Source organism: Psammomys obesus, unplaced genomic scaffold (assembly GCF_907164565.1).
Source record: "Psammomys obesus unplaced genomic scaffold, mPsaObe1.curated_primary_1811, whole genome shotgun sequence".
In the NCBI taxonomy this organism is placed as follows: Eukaryota; Metazoa; Chordata; class Mammalia; order Rodentia; family Muridae; genus Psammomys; species Psammomys obesus.
The window spans coordinates 11661802-11679222 of record NW_026593286.1 but is presented as its reverse complement, the minus strand read 5'-3'; the positions used below and the strand labels follow the sequence as shown (position 1 = coordinate 11679222).

Below are 17421 nucleotides of genomic sequence, written 5' to 3'. Positions count from 1 at the left end.
TTATATCTGCACATATTTATGCTCATTTTTATATGTGTGTATATATTTATACATGACTCTTTGAGGTTACCCGTGGATCACATTTCCAAAGCTGTAGATGCACTTTGAACACTGTGATAATGGCATTTTTCCTAGACTGTCACCATAATAAAATGATTTCATCATAATTTTCTTTGTACTTCAGATATTACATGCAGACTTTGCTTCAATGTGTATTTCCATGGCCACTGGTACAGGCCTCTTGGCTAACTACATTTGCTTACCTATATCTTTTGGACATATTCCTTTGGGCTGTCTTTTTCATAAAAGATTTTAAAATTCTGTAGAATTCTGAGTCCTGGAGAAATGGCCCAGTGGCTAGGAGCACTAGAAAGGGCCAGTGTTTGTTTCCCAGCACCCGCTTCATTCATTTCACAATGGCTTTTGTTTCAGGGGATCTGTTGTCCTTTTTCTGTTTGTTTCCACAGCCACCTGCACATTCATGGTGTATATCAAGTCACCCAGATACATAGACATATAAACTAAAAAAATAAACCTTTAAAAGTTTGACTGTTAGGAATTTATATATATATTGCATATATTCAAAGAAAAATATAAAAAGTTATAGGTAATTTCTAGATTTTAGGATATGATTTGTCATACAAAAATTTAAACTTTTACAGAGTTAGTTTTTGTCAGTTTTCCTTGTTTCTATTTAAAAAAATTTTCTACACTCTTGTAACTTTTTTTTCAATTTAAATTTTTATTCATGTGGAATTTCTTTCTGATGTAACAGAGAAACAAACCTTTCAAAATATTTTTCCAAAACGGACAGTGAGAGCTTTGTTGAATTGTTCACCCTTCCTCCAGAGACTCTGGGTGCTGTCTTTCCCATTTGTTAATTAATCACCTGACCTAGACACTGTTTTGTCTCCCTTGTTTGTTTATTGCATATCTATCATAGGAAAATGTGGTTTACCCTTTTTCTTTTGATTTGGCATACTTGTTTCTCAGTTTATGAAAAGTTGCATAATTTGTTGAGGTGTCAAACAAATTTCAACTCTGCCCACTACACAAAAAAACAAGAGGATCTGCCTAGGAGTTAGCTTTGGAGTCCAATTGCTCACAAGGCAATAACTCTCCATGAAAGCATCATTAACTGACGGATAGGCACCGAAAACATGGACACATTATCATATTTTTATGGAACACTCTAGGAACTTTGCAGCCATCAACGCTTTGGATCCAATTTAAGATACAAGTGGGAATTCGAAATTGTTGTGAGCTGTCAGCACAGGGGACCTTGTAGGTAAAATACATGCATTCTTTTGCTAGCACGTGTGAAAGGAGCTGTCTAAAACTGACCTCACTGCTTTTATTCCGAGCAAGCTAGCCTGTCTCACTACCCATGGCTTTTACTGTTGCTGCTGTTGGTACACGTTTTTTGTTGTACAATGACTTCATGACCATCTGCGTTATCAGTGTAGTTACATGACAAGACAGTGATAGAAGCCACGTGGGGTTTCTTCTCTCCATTCATTATGTCCTTGTAAAGTTATGCTTCTGTTCCCCCAAAATTATAGTAGTGTCTAGTCAATCTGCTACAACTATAGTGTAGACACTATAGTTGTATCCCCAATTTACTTTATTATTATTAATTACACTTTATTCATTTTGTATCCCCCCATAAGGCCCTCCCTCCTCCCCTCCCGATCCCACCCTACTTCCCCTTTCTGCATGCATGCTCCTCCTCACATCCACTGATAGGGGAGGTCCTCCTCTCCCTCCTTCTGATCTTAGTCTATCAGATCACATCAGGAATGGCTGCATTGTCTTCTTCTGTGGCATGGTAAGGCTGCTCCCCGCTCAGGGGGAGGTGATCAAAGAGCAGGCCAATCAGTTCATGTTAGAGGCAGTCCCTCTTCCCATCACTATGTAAACCACTTGGACACTAAACTGCCATGGGCTACATCTGTACAGGGGTTCTAGGTTATCTCCATGAATAGTCCTTGGTTGGAGTATGAATCTTTGGGAAGTTCCCTGTGTTCAAATTTTCTTGTTCTGTTGCTCTCCTTGTGGAGTTCCTGTCCTTACTTTTTAAAACTAGATTTTTTGTAATATCAACAGAATAAAGTAAAAGCCAGAAATAAATTTTACTCGTGTTTGTAGATGCAAATTTACTCATGTATAAGGTACAAAATTTACTTATGCCTATATAGTCAAAAGCTTGTAATAAAACAGCAGTAAAAAAAAAAATCTAACAGCCTATTAGGGTAAATACACAAAATAAACAAGAAGGTTCATATCAGAAATGCAAATAAACATGCAAAGAATTCATGAATTTTACTTCAGTGCTGAGCTATATCAGAAAAGGTATATATATATATATATATATATATATATATATATATATATATATATAGATAGATAGATAGATAGATAGATAGATAGATTGATTAGGTATTCTGATGAAAGAGAACCATTTATGAGCACTTCAATGGGACTAAGAAAGTAATTTCTTAAAAGACAGTTATGCATTATCAGAATCCAAAGTAAAAGTGGTATTTTATAGGATGGAAAGTGTAATAATGGCTTTCCCCATAAAATAAAAATAAATCAGACAGCAAAAGAGCACATTCACTATTCACTATTATCCAACATTATTTTAAGGATATTAGATAATACAAAGACAAAAATTAAGGGCATACTATGCTTATTTGGAAAGAAGAAAAATCCAATCATTTGCAAATGATATAACTATGAATCAAAAAATAAAATAACCGTACAGAGTTTGATGAATTAGTTATTCCCATTAAAACCAATAGCTCAAAAATATGTTAAATATATTAGCAATTAACAGTAAGAAAAGTAAGTGTACTTTAAAGATTATGCTCTCCCTTACAACAAAACCAGAAGGAACCAGGAACTAAATCCAGCAACCAAAGTTAGGATCTTCATGAAGAACAGGCAGCTTTTAGTGAGTGACATAGGGATACAGTCCAACTTGATAATTAAACATCATAGAAGTTTTACTTGAATCCTAATTAGGATACACCACTTTCTTAAAATAAAGAAGAATTCAGACCCTTCCTCTGCCAGTTACCCTGTGCTGGACTATACTTTAAGCACCTGCTGGTGTGTAAAGGAGGGGCTGGCCTCATCAGGAAAGCCCTGCTGCATGCAGGCCTAACCCCAAAGCAAGATGATGAAGCTGTTCCACCAACGGATTTTCAAATCAGTCCCTTAAGCTGTCCAGAGAACTTTATCATCAGCTCTTTTCACAGCAGTCGAGACAACAGTATTTTTAAAAACAGACACTCTACAGTCCAACATTCTCAAATGCTACAGCCTGCGTTATGCAGTGCTGCCTGCATGAGCACAACGAAATCCAATCTTTCTATTAAAGTACTCAACCCTTCACGGTGTGGGAGTTTAAAGGAAAGGGCAAACGAAAGAGAAACCTAAAACAGAGCAGTTACCATCTAATCAAAGATGGCTGCAGAAAGATGGAGGCCCACACAGAGATTGAAAGGCATCACAACTGAGACAATTTGTAAAATTCTGGGGTGCAGACGAGCACGCGGAAGGAAAGCGCGTTGAGATTGCCTGGCATGGTGGCTGGGGGTGAATGGACGCGTCACATTTACCTCTTTCACCAGCAAACTTTCGGCTTTGTGCTCTGCCTCTTCCGGTACTGTTGAATACACTGTTCTGATGTCCCAAGGAACCGTGGCTGTCTGGGAAGATCAATGAAAAGAAATTAAGCCTCCTATCTTGAAAGCATGGAGCTGACCACTATCCTGAAAACACAAGAATAAATTGTCATAGAGCTAGGTGGAGAGGTTTCCCCAGCCTTTATGATTTTAATCACTATGAAAGAAGAGCCAAATGCCCCTAAACCTAGGACTGCTAGGATTCCCGTAGATACTGCTTTATCTATGTAGCTCAAAGTTTTAAGATCGGTTTTATTACTGAGAGGAAAAAAAAATTGTGAACATCTGTGTTTGTAACTTGTTTCTATTGGAATCTTTTGTTACTATTCCTGCTGTTCATGTCAAAATAAATCTGAAATGTTTTAACCACTTATAAAATCCTATTGTAAATAGTCACATGGAAACTTAGCCCCACTTAGGAAGTGTTTGTGTGTATGTGTATACACAAATATAGTTGTGTGACAGGAAGAATGTATAATAAACTTGAACTTTGAAGACAATAGGTCATGATTTATGTGTTATTTTCTGTGGAAATAAGTAAAGGATTTTCCATGAATTTAAACAAATAGCTATTTAAGCAAATAGCTTTTTATTAAATGGGTACACATAAACTCATGCAAAGCACATCCTGAAACATCCAAACTAGAATTTAAAGGCTGTTTTCGTTTGATGTATCTCCTGCTTCCGGCTTATAATTTCTCTAATATGATTGCATCACAGCCACCGGCTCCCTTCAGTCTGCACCCTTTGATGATTATATGGTGAAAAATGCCTGACAGTCCCCACCATGGTGCCAATAGTGAGAGCTTTTACACCACACATTCCCCAAACACAAAGGATTCCCGAGAGTTTCTGAGATGCGAACTACGGTCTATACAAACCGGTCCTGATGAAAGGCATGCTTCTGGATCAGTGGTTGAAACAGAGGAGCATCTCAAAACCCACTGTTAGTTTAGGAAAACACGGTACAAGAGGGGCCGTGGAGTTGGGTGCAGGTTGCTGCCACCAGCTCCGCCAGCAGGAGCAGCACCGCGTGCACCATTCATTTCATCCTGACACCAGACTTGGGACTTTCTTTAAATTTTCCCTTCACCCGTGATGCAAGTCCCATGCAGGAAAATAATTTGTCTGTTGTCACTGTCATAACCATAGTGTTTAACAGGGTGATTAACCTGGTTATCTGTTGAATTTTTCCTGAGCATGTGTGTATATATAGTGTGTGTGTGTGTGTGAGAGAGAGAGAGAGAGAGAGAGAGATTAGTGTAATGCGTGAGTGTATCTATATAGTAAATGCTTGTTGGGCGTGTGGTTATGCATAAGTGTGTATATAGATACTGTAAGTTTGTGTGCTGCTCATGGGTGTGGTATGTGCATGCCTGTACTGTGTCAATCCGTGCACTTCTGTGCATGTGTGAATGTGCATGAAACATGGATGTGTCTTCTGAGAGAATGCATGTCCACATGTACATGAGAAGCCAGGATTTTGACATCATGAAAGAGGAAGGATGCCGTGTGAGTCTAAGATCAGAGGATTAAAATAATGAAGAAAAAAAAAGTAGTGTTTCAGATACTCCACTCAGTAAAGATAATGCTCAACTTAAAGCACAGCTACAGGACAAGCTCAGCTCATGGCATCTCCAGGAAAGGGGGTGCAAGAGCTGGGACTTCCAGCTTAAACCTAGCGTAGACAAAGAGAATGAGTGTGGGACCTGCAGGCCAAGCAGAAGTCTGCAGACAGACCAGGAAGTGGTCGTTTTCGTGTAGAGTGCAGTGAGCTAGAACAACCAGGTGAGATAGATCTGGATTTTTGTCTTGTTTTGGAGACAGGGTTTCTCTGTGTAGCCTTGGGTGTCCTGGGCATGCTTTGCAGACCAGGCTGGCCTCGAACTCACAGAGATCCACCTGCCTCTGTCTCCCTGAGTGCTTGGATTACAGGTACGTACCACTGCCCCCAGCTGATATCTGGATTTATTTCATTTCTAATTCCTTGACATCTCCTCCTTTAAATAGCTTCTTTATTGCTAGACTCCCTGTGAATACTAACAACTGTGTCGAAACCGAGCCTCAGGGATTATTGCTCAGATTTTGGTGACGCAGCAATGACTTTGGAAAGACAGCTCAGAGCTAACCATGGCTACTAGCTTTGATTTCAAAGTCTTGCAAGTTAAGATTACAAATTTTGCTTTCTATAACTTAAAAAAATACAGTACATTCATACTGTTAAACAAAAAGGGGTGTCAATATTTATTTTTTCTCATTTCCAAAAATGATGCTATTCTTTTCTTGTTTTTATTTTTATTTATTAAATTACAGCTCTTCTGAAATACCCCTTGAGCCTAATGGGAATCAGGGCAAGGTGATTTCAAACAAAGCTTCGAGTGACACCATGAACCTATTGTCCTGCTAAGATCTCTGCTTGTCTGGGGAAAAAGAGTGGAGGATTAAAAACCGTAAACTTCAGGCATTGGGATCAGTATTGTAGGATCTGTGCTCACAGGGGTACTTCATTGCTAATCTAGCACAATGAAGATAGACCAATACATATAACAGTCATGTGCAACACACGAGGCTGGAAATCACTTCTGTAGAGTTAGAAAACCCACTTTGTCATATGTACACTGCAGCGAAGGATTCCTGATCGTCTTTGGTCAAGAAATGGTGCTGATCCTTTATTAAATAAGACCACGGTAGCTGACTCATGCTCATGAGACCCTGCGATAAATCTAAGACGTTATTTTGCAACTTCTGTTCCTGTCAACAATGACCAACACCAACAATGACACAGGAGAAGGGATGTGCATATGCATGTATGTGTATGCTATAACATGCTAACTATCTCGGGGTAACACTGGAGCATCTGTCTGGAAAAAACAAAACAAAACAAAACAAAACAAAACAACACAACTAAGAGGCTGCCATGAGGCTAGAACTTTCAAAACTTTGGTTTTCTTCCACTTATTTTGCACTTGTCTAAAGTGCTTGTGTTGGAACACAAGAAACTTGTTCAAAATAGAAGTATAAAGAATTCTGTTTGTTAGGGGTATTAATACATTTAAAAAGAATTTCCTTTCCGAGAAGTCGGTGCTTTCAGACCACTACAAATTGCCTTGGCCACAACAGACTTCCTGTTCTCTTTAGTAAAGCTCTGTTCCACAATTGGTATATTTCAGCAGCGTGGAACAGATCTGAGACAGTGCTGGCTTGCCGCCGAGCTCCTCATCTGGGGGCAAGATTTTTATAAGGGATGTATTGTCAGGCATTTGGAAAGGAAAACTTCTTCTGAACTGATGGCCCCAAGCCTGTGTTTGCAGTTTTAGGCCTATGATATTGGCATCTTTGACTGCAGCCCCTTTACTTTCTAGTTCCTTCTAAGCTGTACTGGGTAGTTCTTGTGGTTTTTGTTGCAGCTGCCATTCTGCTGGCTAAAATGACTCCAGATTAGACTTCAGCCTAAGTGCACAGGGTTCCATTTCTCAGCTGGCTAAACACCACTGCAAAACCCTGGGGCAGACTGCTTTTATGATCTCAGCGCTGAGAAGGCTATGTCAGTACTGATGTTAGCTCCCAGCTGCTAAAGGCAAGAGCAGCAAAGATGGCTGGTTAAGGTAATCCACCAGTTGTAACTGAGATGAAAGCCGTTTCACAGTAAACAAGTTGTTCACGATTAATATCTGTTCTGGGTTAATCACGTACTGAAAGAAAAATGCCAGTTAATTTAGGAGGTTAACGTACCAATGTCGTGTTTTATTGAAGAAGACACGTTGCTGTACTTGCTTTGTAAACACTTTTCACTACATTCAGAAACCACTGATGTGTTTTTTCTTATTTATTGTTAACTACATGAGAATGTCTCTTTAATAACTTTACCGAGATCTACAGGCAATCTCTTCTAGTTTTGACAAGAACTATAGAATGTAGGTTGCACAAACTGTGAGCAACCATCCAGAAGCAGGGTGTATTCATGATCTAGCAAGGTCCAGCATGACAACTTAGTCACTATACTATTTAAGGATGTCAGTAAAGTTCAAACTTTTTAACTCTCAGACCAGCAAAAATACTGGGAAAGTTAGTTCAATTTTTTTTTTTTTTTTTTTTTTTTTTGTGATTCATCTTCTAAACCAGCAGTTCTCAGCCTTCCTAATGCTGTAACCCTTTAACACAGTTTCTAATGTTGTAGAGACCCCAACTATAAAATTATTTCATTGCTATTTCATAACTGTAATTTTGCTTCTGTAAGGATATCTAATATGCTACCCCCAAAGGGTCTTGGCCCACTAGTTGAAAACCACTATTCTAGACCAAAGGTGCATTTTCCATTCCCTATGGAAATAGGAACAAAACATTTGTTCTTTCACAATAGCTATTACTTGAGTTATTGCAGATTTAATGACGTACATGTGATAATCTGATACATTTATAGCACATAATGGTTACATCAGTGTAGTTAATACATCTGTTTGGTTTTGTTTTATGTCTCTGTGTGTGTGTGCTTTCAAAATTTTCTTGAGAAGCATGTGACTGTGCATTCTCAAGGAAAGGAAAGATGTGAGCAGTAACAGAAGCGAGCTCCATCGGCATAAAGGTGCATGCCACACCTGCATGTCCCCTTAATAAGTTAGACTCAGGGCTGCAGGCTCAGCCCACCATGCAGGGAGGCTGAGGAAAAAGCATGAAAGCCGTGATTCCCTCAGATGAGAACTTTGCCGACCCAGCAGCCTGCTCACCCTGGCTGACTCTCCAGGACTTTTTCCACAGGGCAGCCTACACCTCCTCTTCCATGATGGTGCAGGGCCTACAGGGCTCCTTACTTCTGCCTTTCACAGGCAAGAAACCCTCAACTTACTCTCTCTAATCCTCAGGTTTCAAACAGATACCAGCCTCTTAAAATATCAAACAAACAAACAAAAAACAAGTAAAACTAAAAGGAACTATTGTTCACCCAAAGCTCATCTCTCCCTCAAACTCTGTAATTTACTCTCTTGTGTCACACAGGAAGTCAAGACATGGAATGTCTGAAATCCCAAAGCTGTGCTGTTCTTTGATTCATCCAGTCATTTTAAATGAGTGTTTTATTGTGTATAAGCAGATGTGGGGGTTAATATGGCTTGTCAGCCCCATAGGATTTACAAATCTCTGCACATCTGTGAGGGCTTATCTAGTATAGTAGCCTCTGGGCCTACCAGACCAATGAAGGATTATCTAGATGGGTTTAATTGAGGAAGGAACGCCACTTTAAATGTGGGTGGCACCTTTGGATCAGCTGGGGTTCCTGAACTGAACAGAGAGAAGAAATCAGGCTGAGAATCAGCATTCTTCCCTGTCTGCTTCCTGACTGTGGATATAACGTGATCTGTCGTTTCAAGCTCACACTGCCAGGACTCTCCACCATAATGGAATGTACCCTCAAACCATGAGCAAAGTATGCATTCCCTTCCTTAAGCGGTGTTGCCGGGGATTTTGCTGTAGCAATGAGATAAGTAACTAACACAGCAATGTCATAAAATCTGCTTCGGGAATAAAGATAAGAATTGTTGCAGTCAGGGGCTGCAGAGATGGCTCAATGATTACGAGCACTGGCTGCTCTTCCAGAGGACTCAGGTTTGATTCTAAGCACCCCCACAGCAGCTCACAGTGGTCCGTAACCCCAGTTTCAGGGGATCTGATGCCTTCTTCTGGACACTGCATGTATGTGATGCACAAACATACATGTAAACAAAATGCCAGGACACACAAAATAAAAATAAACAAATAAAATAGAATGCGGTTACATTTCTCACACTCAATATAATCTCCTTAGGTAACTTTTTAAATTTAGTCCTCTTAAAACATTTGAATGTAGAGGTGTTTTAATGATTCTTTGGAATTCTTTCTCTGACTATACCTCTTCTAACCTCATAGCCTAGAACAACCTTCTTTAAATAAATAAAAATTAAAAAACTGAGAACTTTATTGAGATATAATTGATCTATCATAGAGCATATCATTTTATAGTACAAGTTTCTGTGGATTTTGAGCACACTCAGAATTTCACAATCATCATCACTGTTTACCCTTGTCACATCTTTATCACAAGTCAAGAAATCCTATTTCCTAGCAGCCTGAGCATATTCCCTTCTCCTCAGGACCTGGCATCCAACCACTCATCTGCTTCCACTGCCTTTGTGTTCCTTTTAAATGGAATCTTGTATACATGGTTGACATAGAGCCCTAGTATCTGAGCAAAATAGTCCTATATTCATCAGATCAGCTGAGCCTATCCAAGTGAGTCATTGACAACTGGGCCTTCTATCATATGATGATGTCATGGGAAGGGTCACTGGACCCTTACCCAAGTGTCCAGCCACTCCTTCCACCTACTTGCATGTAATTCAGTCATGACTGCATATGGCCTAAAGGTCTTGCAGACAAGCTAGAGTATATAGTTGGAGGCAATTAGTGACAGGCGCTCCATCTATTTGGCCATGGAGGAGCCATCATCCATGCTGTATGGAGATGTTCCAGTGCAGTAGCTTTGGAGTTACCAGTGCCCTCTCCAAAGCCTTCTCACTCCTGGTCTGTAACTAAGCCTGATACTGTCACTGTCCCCAAGGGAACACTTGGATGGAATAGTATTTTCATTTGTCCTTGGTCCTTATGAGGAAGGCGTGATGTTACTTCATCTCTCCAGGGAAAACATTCTTGCTACAGTAGTGCTTTGTGACTGGCTAGGCGTGATGTATTAAAGGTTCACCCAAAGTGTAGAATGTATCCTTATGTTTTTCTTATATTATTGTTGAATATGCCAAATTAATTTTAGTTACAAGTTTGTAGACATTTGGACTGTTTCCATTTGGGTGCTATGCTTCTGTGAACATTTATGTATGAAGAAATCTTCTTGTGGACATACATTCTGGGTAACAATGAAACACAGAGAGGGGCTGCTACATATTATCTTTAAAATAAAGAGCTACAATTGCTTCACTACCCTAATTTTGTTGTTTTCATTTGCTATTTTTTAAATTAATATGCGTTAATTATCCAAAGTGGCTGCATTAAAACAATTCCATTTTTATATGAATTATCCAAAGAAGCTGCATTAAAACAATTCCGTTTATGTATATGATATACTTTGATCATATTCACCACCGTCATCAGCCTTTTTCGTTCTCCTATTTTCCACTTCTAAATACCTAATAGTTCCCTTTTTATGTCCTGTCTCTCCTCTCTACATTTCATAAAAGAGAAAACGTACAATTCTTGTCTAGTACCATGCATTTTCCTAGAACTAACATAATCTTGCTGTTTGCAGTTAAATAGGACTACATTGACTTTCTGATGGCATCTTTCACAGTGAAATTTGTGAGGAGTTAACATTTACTCCCACTTGGATGCCTCCCTTTTTTTTTTAGAAAGCATGAGGCATGTAGCATATTATTTGAAAGGAAACAAAGGGTCAAGGTGCTTATGTTTGAATATTTTCTTCAGTTTCACATCTTTGGTCAAGGGCCTGCCCATTAGAATGAGAGGGATATTATAACTTAGAAAGAATCTGATTGAACACAGGCTATTACTTAGCTTTCAAATCACAATTGCTGTGTCCTTGTACAAACATTATGAGCCATTTAAAGCTTGCTTTAAAGATTGAAAAGCCACAGATTAAAAAGAGTTGAGATTCCTATAAAATATTAAGCTGTATTTCAGATAAAAAGAAAACTCATGACCTTTCTGCTTTGACCATAGTGAGAGGTCTTTCAGCTTCCTCTCTAGAAAGGCCCATGTGGTAAAATCTGGAAGTCCCCAAGTACCAGTTGCTTTCAATCACTAAAAATACACTATGAAAAACGTAAGCCCTTGATACACGATGAAATCTGTCCTTCAGTTTTGGCAGTCGCCAATGACAACTGCAAGATGAACCTGAATGCCCTTGAACACTGGCTCTGAACACGTACAAAGAACATGGACTCTGAGTGGGTGGTGTAATTTCTTTGACCGACTACTTGACCCGCTGAATGGAAAGCAGAGAACCATGACTTTGGAAGTCATGGCCCTTCTGACTGTGGAACGTCCAACTATTTCAGTGAGCTTTGTCTTCTGTTATTGGTAGTCTTGATATACATGTTTGGCTCACCAAAGACAGTTCTCAAAGCTGAACTTCAATGGAGTGTGGTCTAAATGGGCATCACTGGAAAAAAATGCTGACAGTGTAGCGTTCCTTGATTCTAGATGTTTGAACTTCATTGTTTAAGTGATTCTATCTCAGGCTTTCTGAACCTTTCACCCAGCAAGAAAGTCATTCATGGTTCTGTCACCTTTTGTTACATGATTTTTGCCTTAGTGTCTAGTGTGAGTCATCAAACGTGATTCATGGTGTCCTTGAAACTGTTCTTTAGCTTCGCTTTCCCCCACCACACCCTCATAGCTACTCTACTGAGCCACACAGAGATGTGACCAACTATATTTTTGGTCTGTTTCTAGTACTACCAAAGTCAAAATATAAAGATAAAATCAACAGTAGCAAATTCAATGATGAAGCTGTACATGTCTTTGAACACATGGATTAATACATGCATGTACATTTTTTTTTTTCAAACTACAAGGTTATGTTGGAAGTAGTACAGAAGTTTGTGTTGTCTGGACCCTGAATCTACATGGTAGAAGAGTAATTTCTACATGGTGTGCCAAGGTGAAGAAAAATGTGTCTGGAAGGATATTTAACCATTTGACAGATTTTTGGAATGCCCATGAGCCATACAGTATATTGGGTGTTTGATCTATGGAGATGAACTACTTTTCTCCCTTACCTAGTAACAGAAATCAATCAGATTAGTATATTAAAGTGTCCGAGGGAGGAAGCTTCTTTTGCTGGTGTCAGCTGTGTGCCAGCACTGTGCTGGCCAGAGTGAGACTCTAGAGAGGAGAGTCAAGTTTCTCAGTGTTTTGTTTTTTAAGGCTGTATGTTGATTTGTGTCAAGGAGAAAAGTTTCTTACTAACTTTCATTTTTCTCATTATAAAGCAAAGGCAGTTACTCTATTCCTTTTTAACCAAAGATTTTTTACTTCAGAATCACTTTTGGTGCCTAAGGTATTCAAAGAATCAAAGTTATTTCCTAAAATAGCAACCCAATGGCTTCTGAAAGAAAGTTCATGAAATTTATTTTTATTATTTTTTTCTTTTTCTATTTTTCATGTTTGTGTGGTACATGTGTGTGTGTGTGTGTGTGTATGCATGTTTTGCATGTATGTAAATGTGTGTGCATGTGAAGGCCAAAGGCTGGTATTAGGAATTGCTCTCCTCTGCTCTTCAGCAGTGGAGTTCAGCAATAGAATTCAGCAATATAGCTTGTCATGTCTCATTCAGCTCTGCCTGGAGTTCTCAGCAGGCTACGATGTCTGCCTGAAAGTTCCTTGGTTTGCTGGTGTCTGAACTCAGGTGTCCACGCTTATGTGGCGAGCGCCTTAGCCATGGAGCCGCCTTAGCCATGGAGCCATCTTTCCAGTTCCCTAAATTTATTGCTGCGCTTGGCTTTGTGCCAAGTGCTACATTAGTTGCTTTGCATCTTACAATGATGAGGGAAGAAAATACACCTGGCCTGCTGGAGTTGTGATTTGGTAAGAAGCACATGCTAGGAAGGTGAAGAAAACAAACTGAACGGCGAGGGAGCAGCTCAGTGGTAGAGCGCCTGCTGTATGTGCAAGGTGGTCTGGGTGTGCATTCCAGAACCATGAAGAGAAAGAGCAAGCCAGCAAACAAAAATGGAGATGTTTTCAGGAAGTACCCAACACTCTAAAGTGAAGCAACCGGGTTGTGATAGGGTAAATCTGGTGTGCTAGGGGACAAGGCTGGACATGATGATTCTTCTTTGCAGAGGTCACTGTTGCAGGAAGTTCCATCACACTGTGAACCCTGAGACTGTGTTGTTTACTGGAAAAACCTGTTTCTAGTTGTGGTGTGCCCCAGCCTTAGCAAGCACCTTTAACCCAAGAGTTTTCTGCTTGAATACTGTAAACAGGATTAAATCAAGTTAACCCTAAGTCAAGAGGTGGAGCACACAACCACAAGACAGGGAGTGAACACTGGGAAAAACAAAACAAAACAAAACAAAACAAAACAAAACAAAACAAAACAAAACATAGAGAGCAAGAGGAAGTCAGGAGGACAGATAGACATGCCGGAAGTAGAAGAGAGGGACATTCAGTTTAAGTATTTTGTGACAGCATGGGAAGGAGCCTGCCTTTTTGGATTGACACCTGAGGAGGAAGGTCAGCTGGGTGCTCTCTCTGCCTCTCTGAGCTAGCAGGCTTTCACCCCAGCATCTGGCTGCTGAGTGTTTATTGGTAAAATCAAACATTTGGGATTTTGTTAAAAACAAACAAAAAAAACAATAGGTTACATTTACATCTAAGTCACAGATGAATTCCAGGATTCAGGTGTGTAAGGAGCACGGGTCCTAGAGAGGCAAAGAGTTTGCTAAGTGTGAGAACAGAATGAATGTCAGGTGTTCTGTGTGATGACCCAGAGATAAGGCCAGGAGATGAGCTTTGAGACCATCTAGAGCCAGAAAGTGACATTAGGTGTCACCATTAGGTGACAGAGAGAGGAATGAAGAATGGAGTTGGGTGGAGGAAGGTTCTAAGTAGAGGCATGAGCTCATCTGGTTTGTGACTCTGAGAGCTTCCAGTTAGTACGGACTGTGAACGAATTCAAGTATGTCTACAGAGAAAGCAAGAGGTCCCGATAGAAATTCTGGGTACCTAGGCAACAAATGATGCCTTCAGAGTGGAGAGGTAAAAGGTTGATGCTTGCAATGCAAGAATACTTGCTGGTGAGAAGAATGCTTTCCTGTGGGGATATCAAATGCCAGGCGCAGTCGCTGCTTCTTGGTACTTAAGCACAGGTGATTTCATCACGCTGACTCTTTTTCCATATTAGGGTACGAGTTGGTAAAGCATAAGACTCTTGCGCTCCTTGTCAGTCTCACTCCTCTAGGAAGTACTGTTCTCTATTCAGCACCCTGCGGGGGTGCTGAATAAATATTGTTTAAACAAAGCAAGTAATGAATCATGTCGGCAGGAGATGTGGGTGCTTGGAACCATAGGAACAGTGAAATGAGCTGGGTCTTCTCATCTAAAGAGCAGAATCCTGATAACTGATAGTTAGAAAGACAGGTGAGAATTTAAAGATGCTTCATACTCAAACCCTTTAAGATTTGTCTGGTGATTGTCACTTCTGCTGGGACACATCACAGAGAACCCCAGGACTCCAGCAGAGTCAAGGAAATAACTCACTTTCTAGGAGCATGGTATGTTTTTATGGTGGTGAGCGATACTCCTAAGTGACATAGGCTGTGAATGGGGGAGATGATGATGTCAGGTAACATATACATATATATGTATACATGCATACATACATACATACATATTTTATCAGGGTGGTGTGTGTGTGGTATGTGTGTTTGTGCATGTATGTGCAGGTTTGTGCTTGTGTGTGCATGTACGTGTTTGTGTGTGTGTATGTGTGTGCAAAGGATAAGTGTTTTAGGGCTTGTACTGGTTAGTTATAACTGTCACCGTGACACAGCCTAGAACCCTGTGGGAAGATTCTTAATGGAAAATGCTCTAGATAAGGCCATCCTGTGGGATGTCTATGGGGGCCTGTCTTGATTGATATTAATCAGTATAGAAAGACTGGGTCTATTGCAGGCAACACCGCTTCATGAACTGGGCCCTAACTTGTACAAGAGTGAAGAAAACTAGCTGATTATAAACACAAAACAAACAAACAAAGCCAGCAGCAAGTGAGAATCCATGCATTTGTCCTCAGCTCCTGACTGGAAATGACTTGCTTTAAGCTCCTGTCTGGATGTCCCCATAGTAACGGACCAGACCGTTCTTCCACTAGGTTGTTTCTATTTTATTTTATGACAACACAGAAATTAAACTAGAACAGTGCTGTGTGCCCAACTCAATTCTGCAGTTGTGTAGAGCCCTGTCTTTGCAGCATGAAAGCCACTGGCAATGATGAAATAAATTGGTATAAGTGCTGGAGTAAAACTCGGCTTATGAATACCAGAACATGTATTTCAGATAATTTTCACTTGTTACCAACGAAATTTTTTTCTTTCAACTACTTAAGCCAACAATTCTTAGCTCATGGGACATACAAAAATAGGCGGCACATTACCCGTGGGATTTAGAATTCCAAGCCAAAATGCATAAGAAATAAATGAGAAAAACAGGGCAAGAAAGAATGAGAAAAGTATGTCAGACCAAATCCCTGGCAATTTTGTGTGGAAATAATGTTCAATACTCCCCATTATCAATTACTTAATACAATGAAAATTCATCCATTCAGAGGAAATATCATTTTTTGGTAATATGATTAGAGGGCATTGTTTATCTCTTGGGTGCACTAATTGGGTGCTTTTCTCCCAGCTGGCCTGAGGCTTCTTCTAAATCCCATTACATGTCATCCACAAAGAGGTGACATGTGTTGTTAATAATAATCTCCAGCCATTGGTTCTAAGAACAGGTCAGTGACTCACTGCTTGCATTTAGAAAAAGATATGAAAACTTTATCTCATCCTCAGGCAACTTTGTCTGTCTGACCTGAGAGCTAGTATAACCTCACCTCTGCTCTTCTATGAGCACAGACCAGTACTTCCTTGGTTTTTTTGCCACGTCTGGTCCCCCTTGAGAAGTCAGAGCGAAGCTCAGATGCCACCTAGTCAGAGGGGCTGCTCAATTACCCAGTCTAGTTCAGTTCTTCTGGGACTCAGTTTCCAACACATTGCTCTGTTTTTACCTTCTGAAATAATATTTACCTTCTCAATTAACTTGTTAGTCAGTTTTATTATTCTTTCTGTCGCATATCAATAAGATGCTCAGTATACTCAGATCTAAGACATTTTTATTTAGTCACTGCTACCTCTTAATTCTTAGAACAATGATTAATATTCAGTATGTAAGATCTTATACTTATTGAAGAAATAAAGAAAGCAGGGGTGTGTGATAGACTAGCACAGTTAGAATAGTGCTAGTATTTCAAGTTCACTCTAGTGGGCTTGAAAGTGGCTGGGGAAGGAGGTCAAAGACTCATTGTGGGAACGTATTCTCTCCTTCCACTACGTGCATTCTGGGAAATCAAACTTGGGTCCTTAGGTCCAAAAAAGATGCTCCCTTTGCTCACTGAGTCATCTAATTGTCCCTACAAATTCATTATGGAGGCAATGAGGACCTACACATAAGGTTTGAATAGGCACATGGTAAATTAGTCTCATAACTGATTGGAGTGCTCTGATTGGGAAAGTAGAGTGATATGCTATTTTTGACTCTGTTTATACTGCTAAGGTTGACAAAAGTCAAGAGAAAGAAAGAAAGAAAGAAAGAAAGAAAGAAAGAAAGAAAGAAAGAAGGAAAGAAGGAAAGAAAGACAGTTATAAACAATTTTTAAATGAGTCTGAAAAAGATGACAAAAATGGAGTTTAAATTCAGAGCAAATATGAAGTTCACCCATGCTTCCTCACTCTCATTCTGAGCTGGAGGGACTCTCGAAGAGGTACTTGACATATTTCTGGATGACAGCTCAGAGAAAAAGATGCTCCAATATTCATGAATTTTCATGCTGTCTGACAAAATGGCTTTTAGGTAGGTTTATCTCCAGGCTGAACAATCAAAATAATGATGTGGAATTGGAGGAGGAGGAAGAGGAGGAGGAGGAGGAGGAGGAGGAGGAGGAGGAGGAGGAGGAGGA

General features: G+C 39.8%; 1 protein-coding gene across 6 annotated transcripts in view; it reads right to left on the bottom strand.

Annotated features, from left to right (window-relative positions):
• Positions 1–17421, bottom strand: part of Dock10 (dedicator of cytokinesis 10) — a 201357-nt gene that overhangs the window by 132053 nt on the left and 51883 nt on the right. For all 6 annotated transcript variants that reach the window (XM_055616425.1, XM_055616424.1, XM_055616430.1 and 3 more), the window contains exon 3: positions 3627–3716. In XM_055616425.1, coding sequence (XP_055472400.1) covers positions 3627–3716 — 90 coding nt within the window. The remainder of the gene's footprint in view (positions 1–3626; positions 3717–17421) is intronic.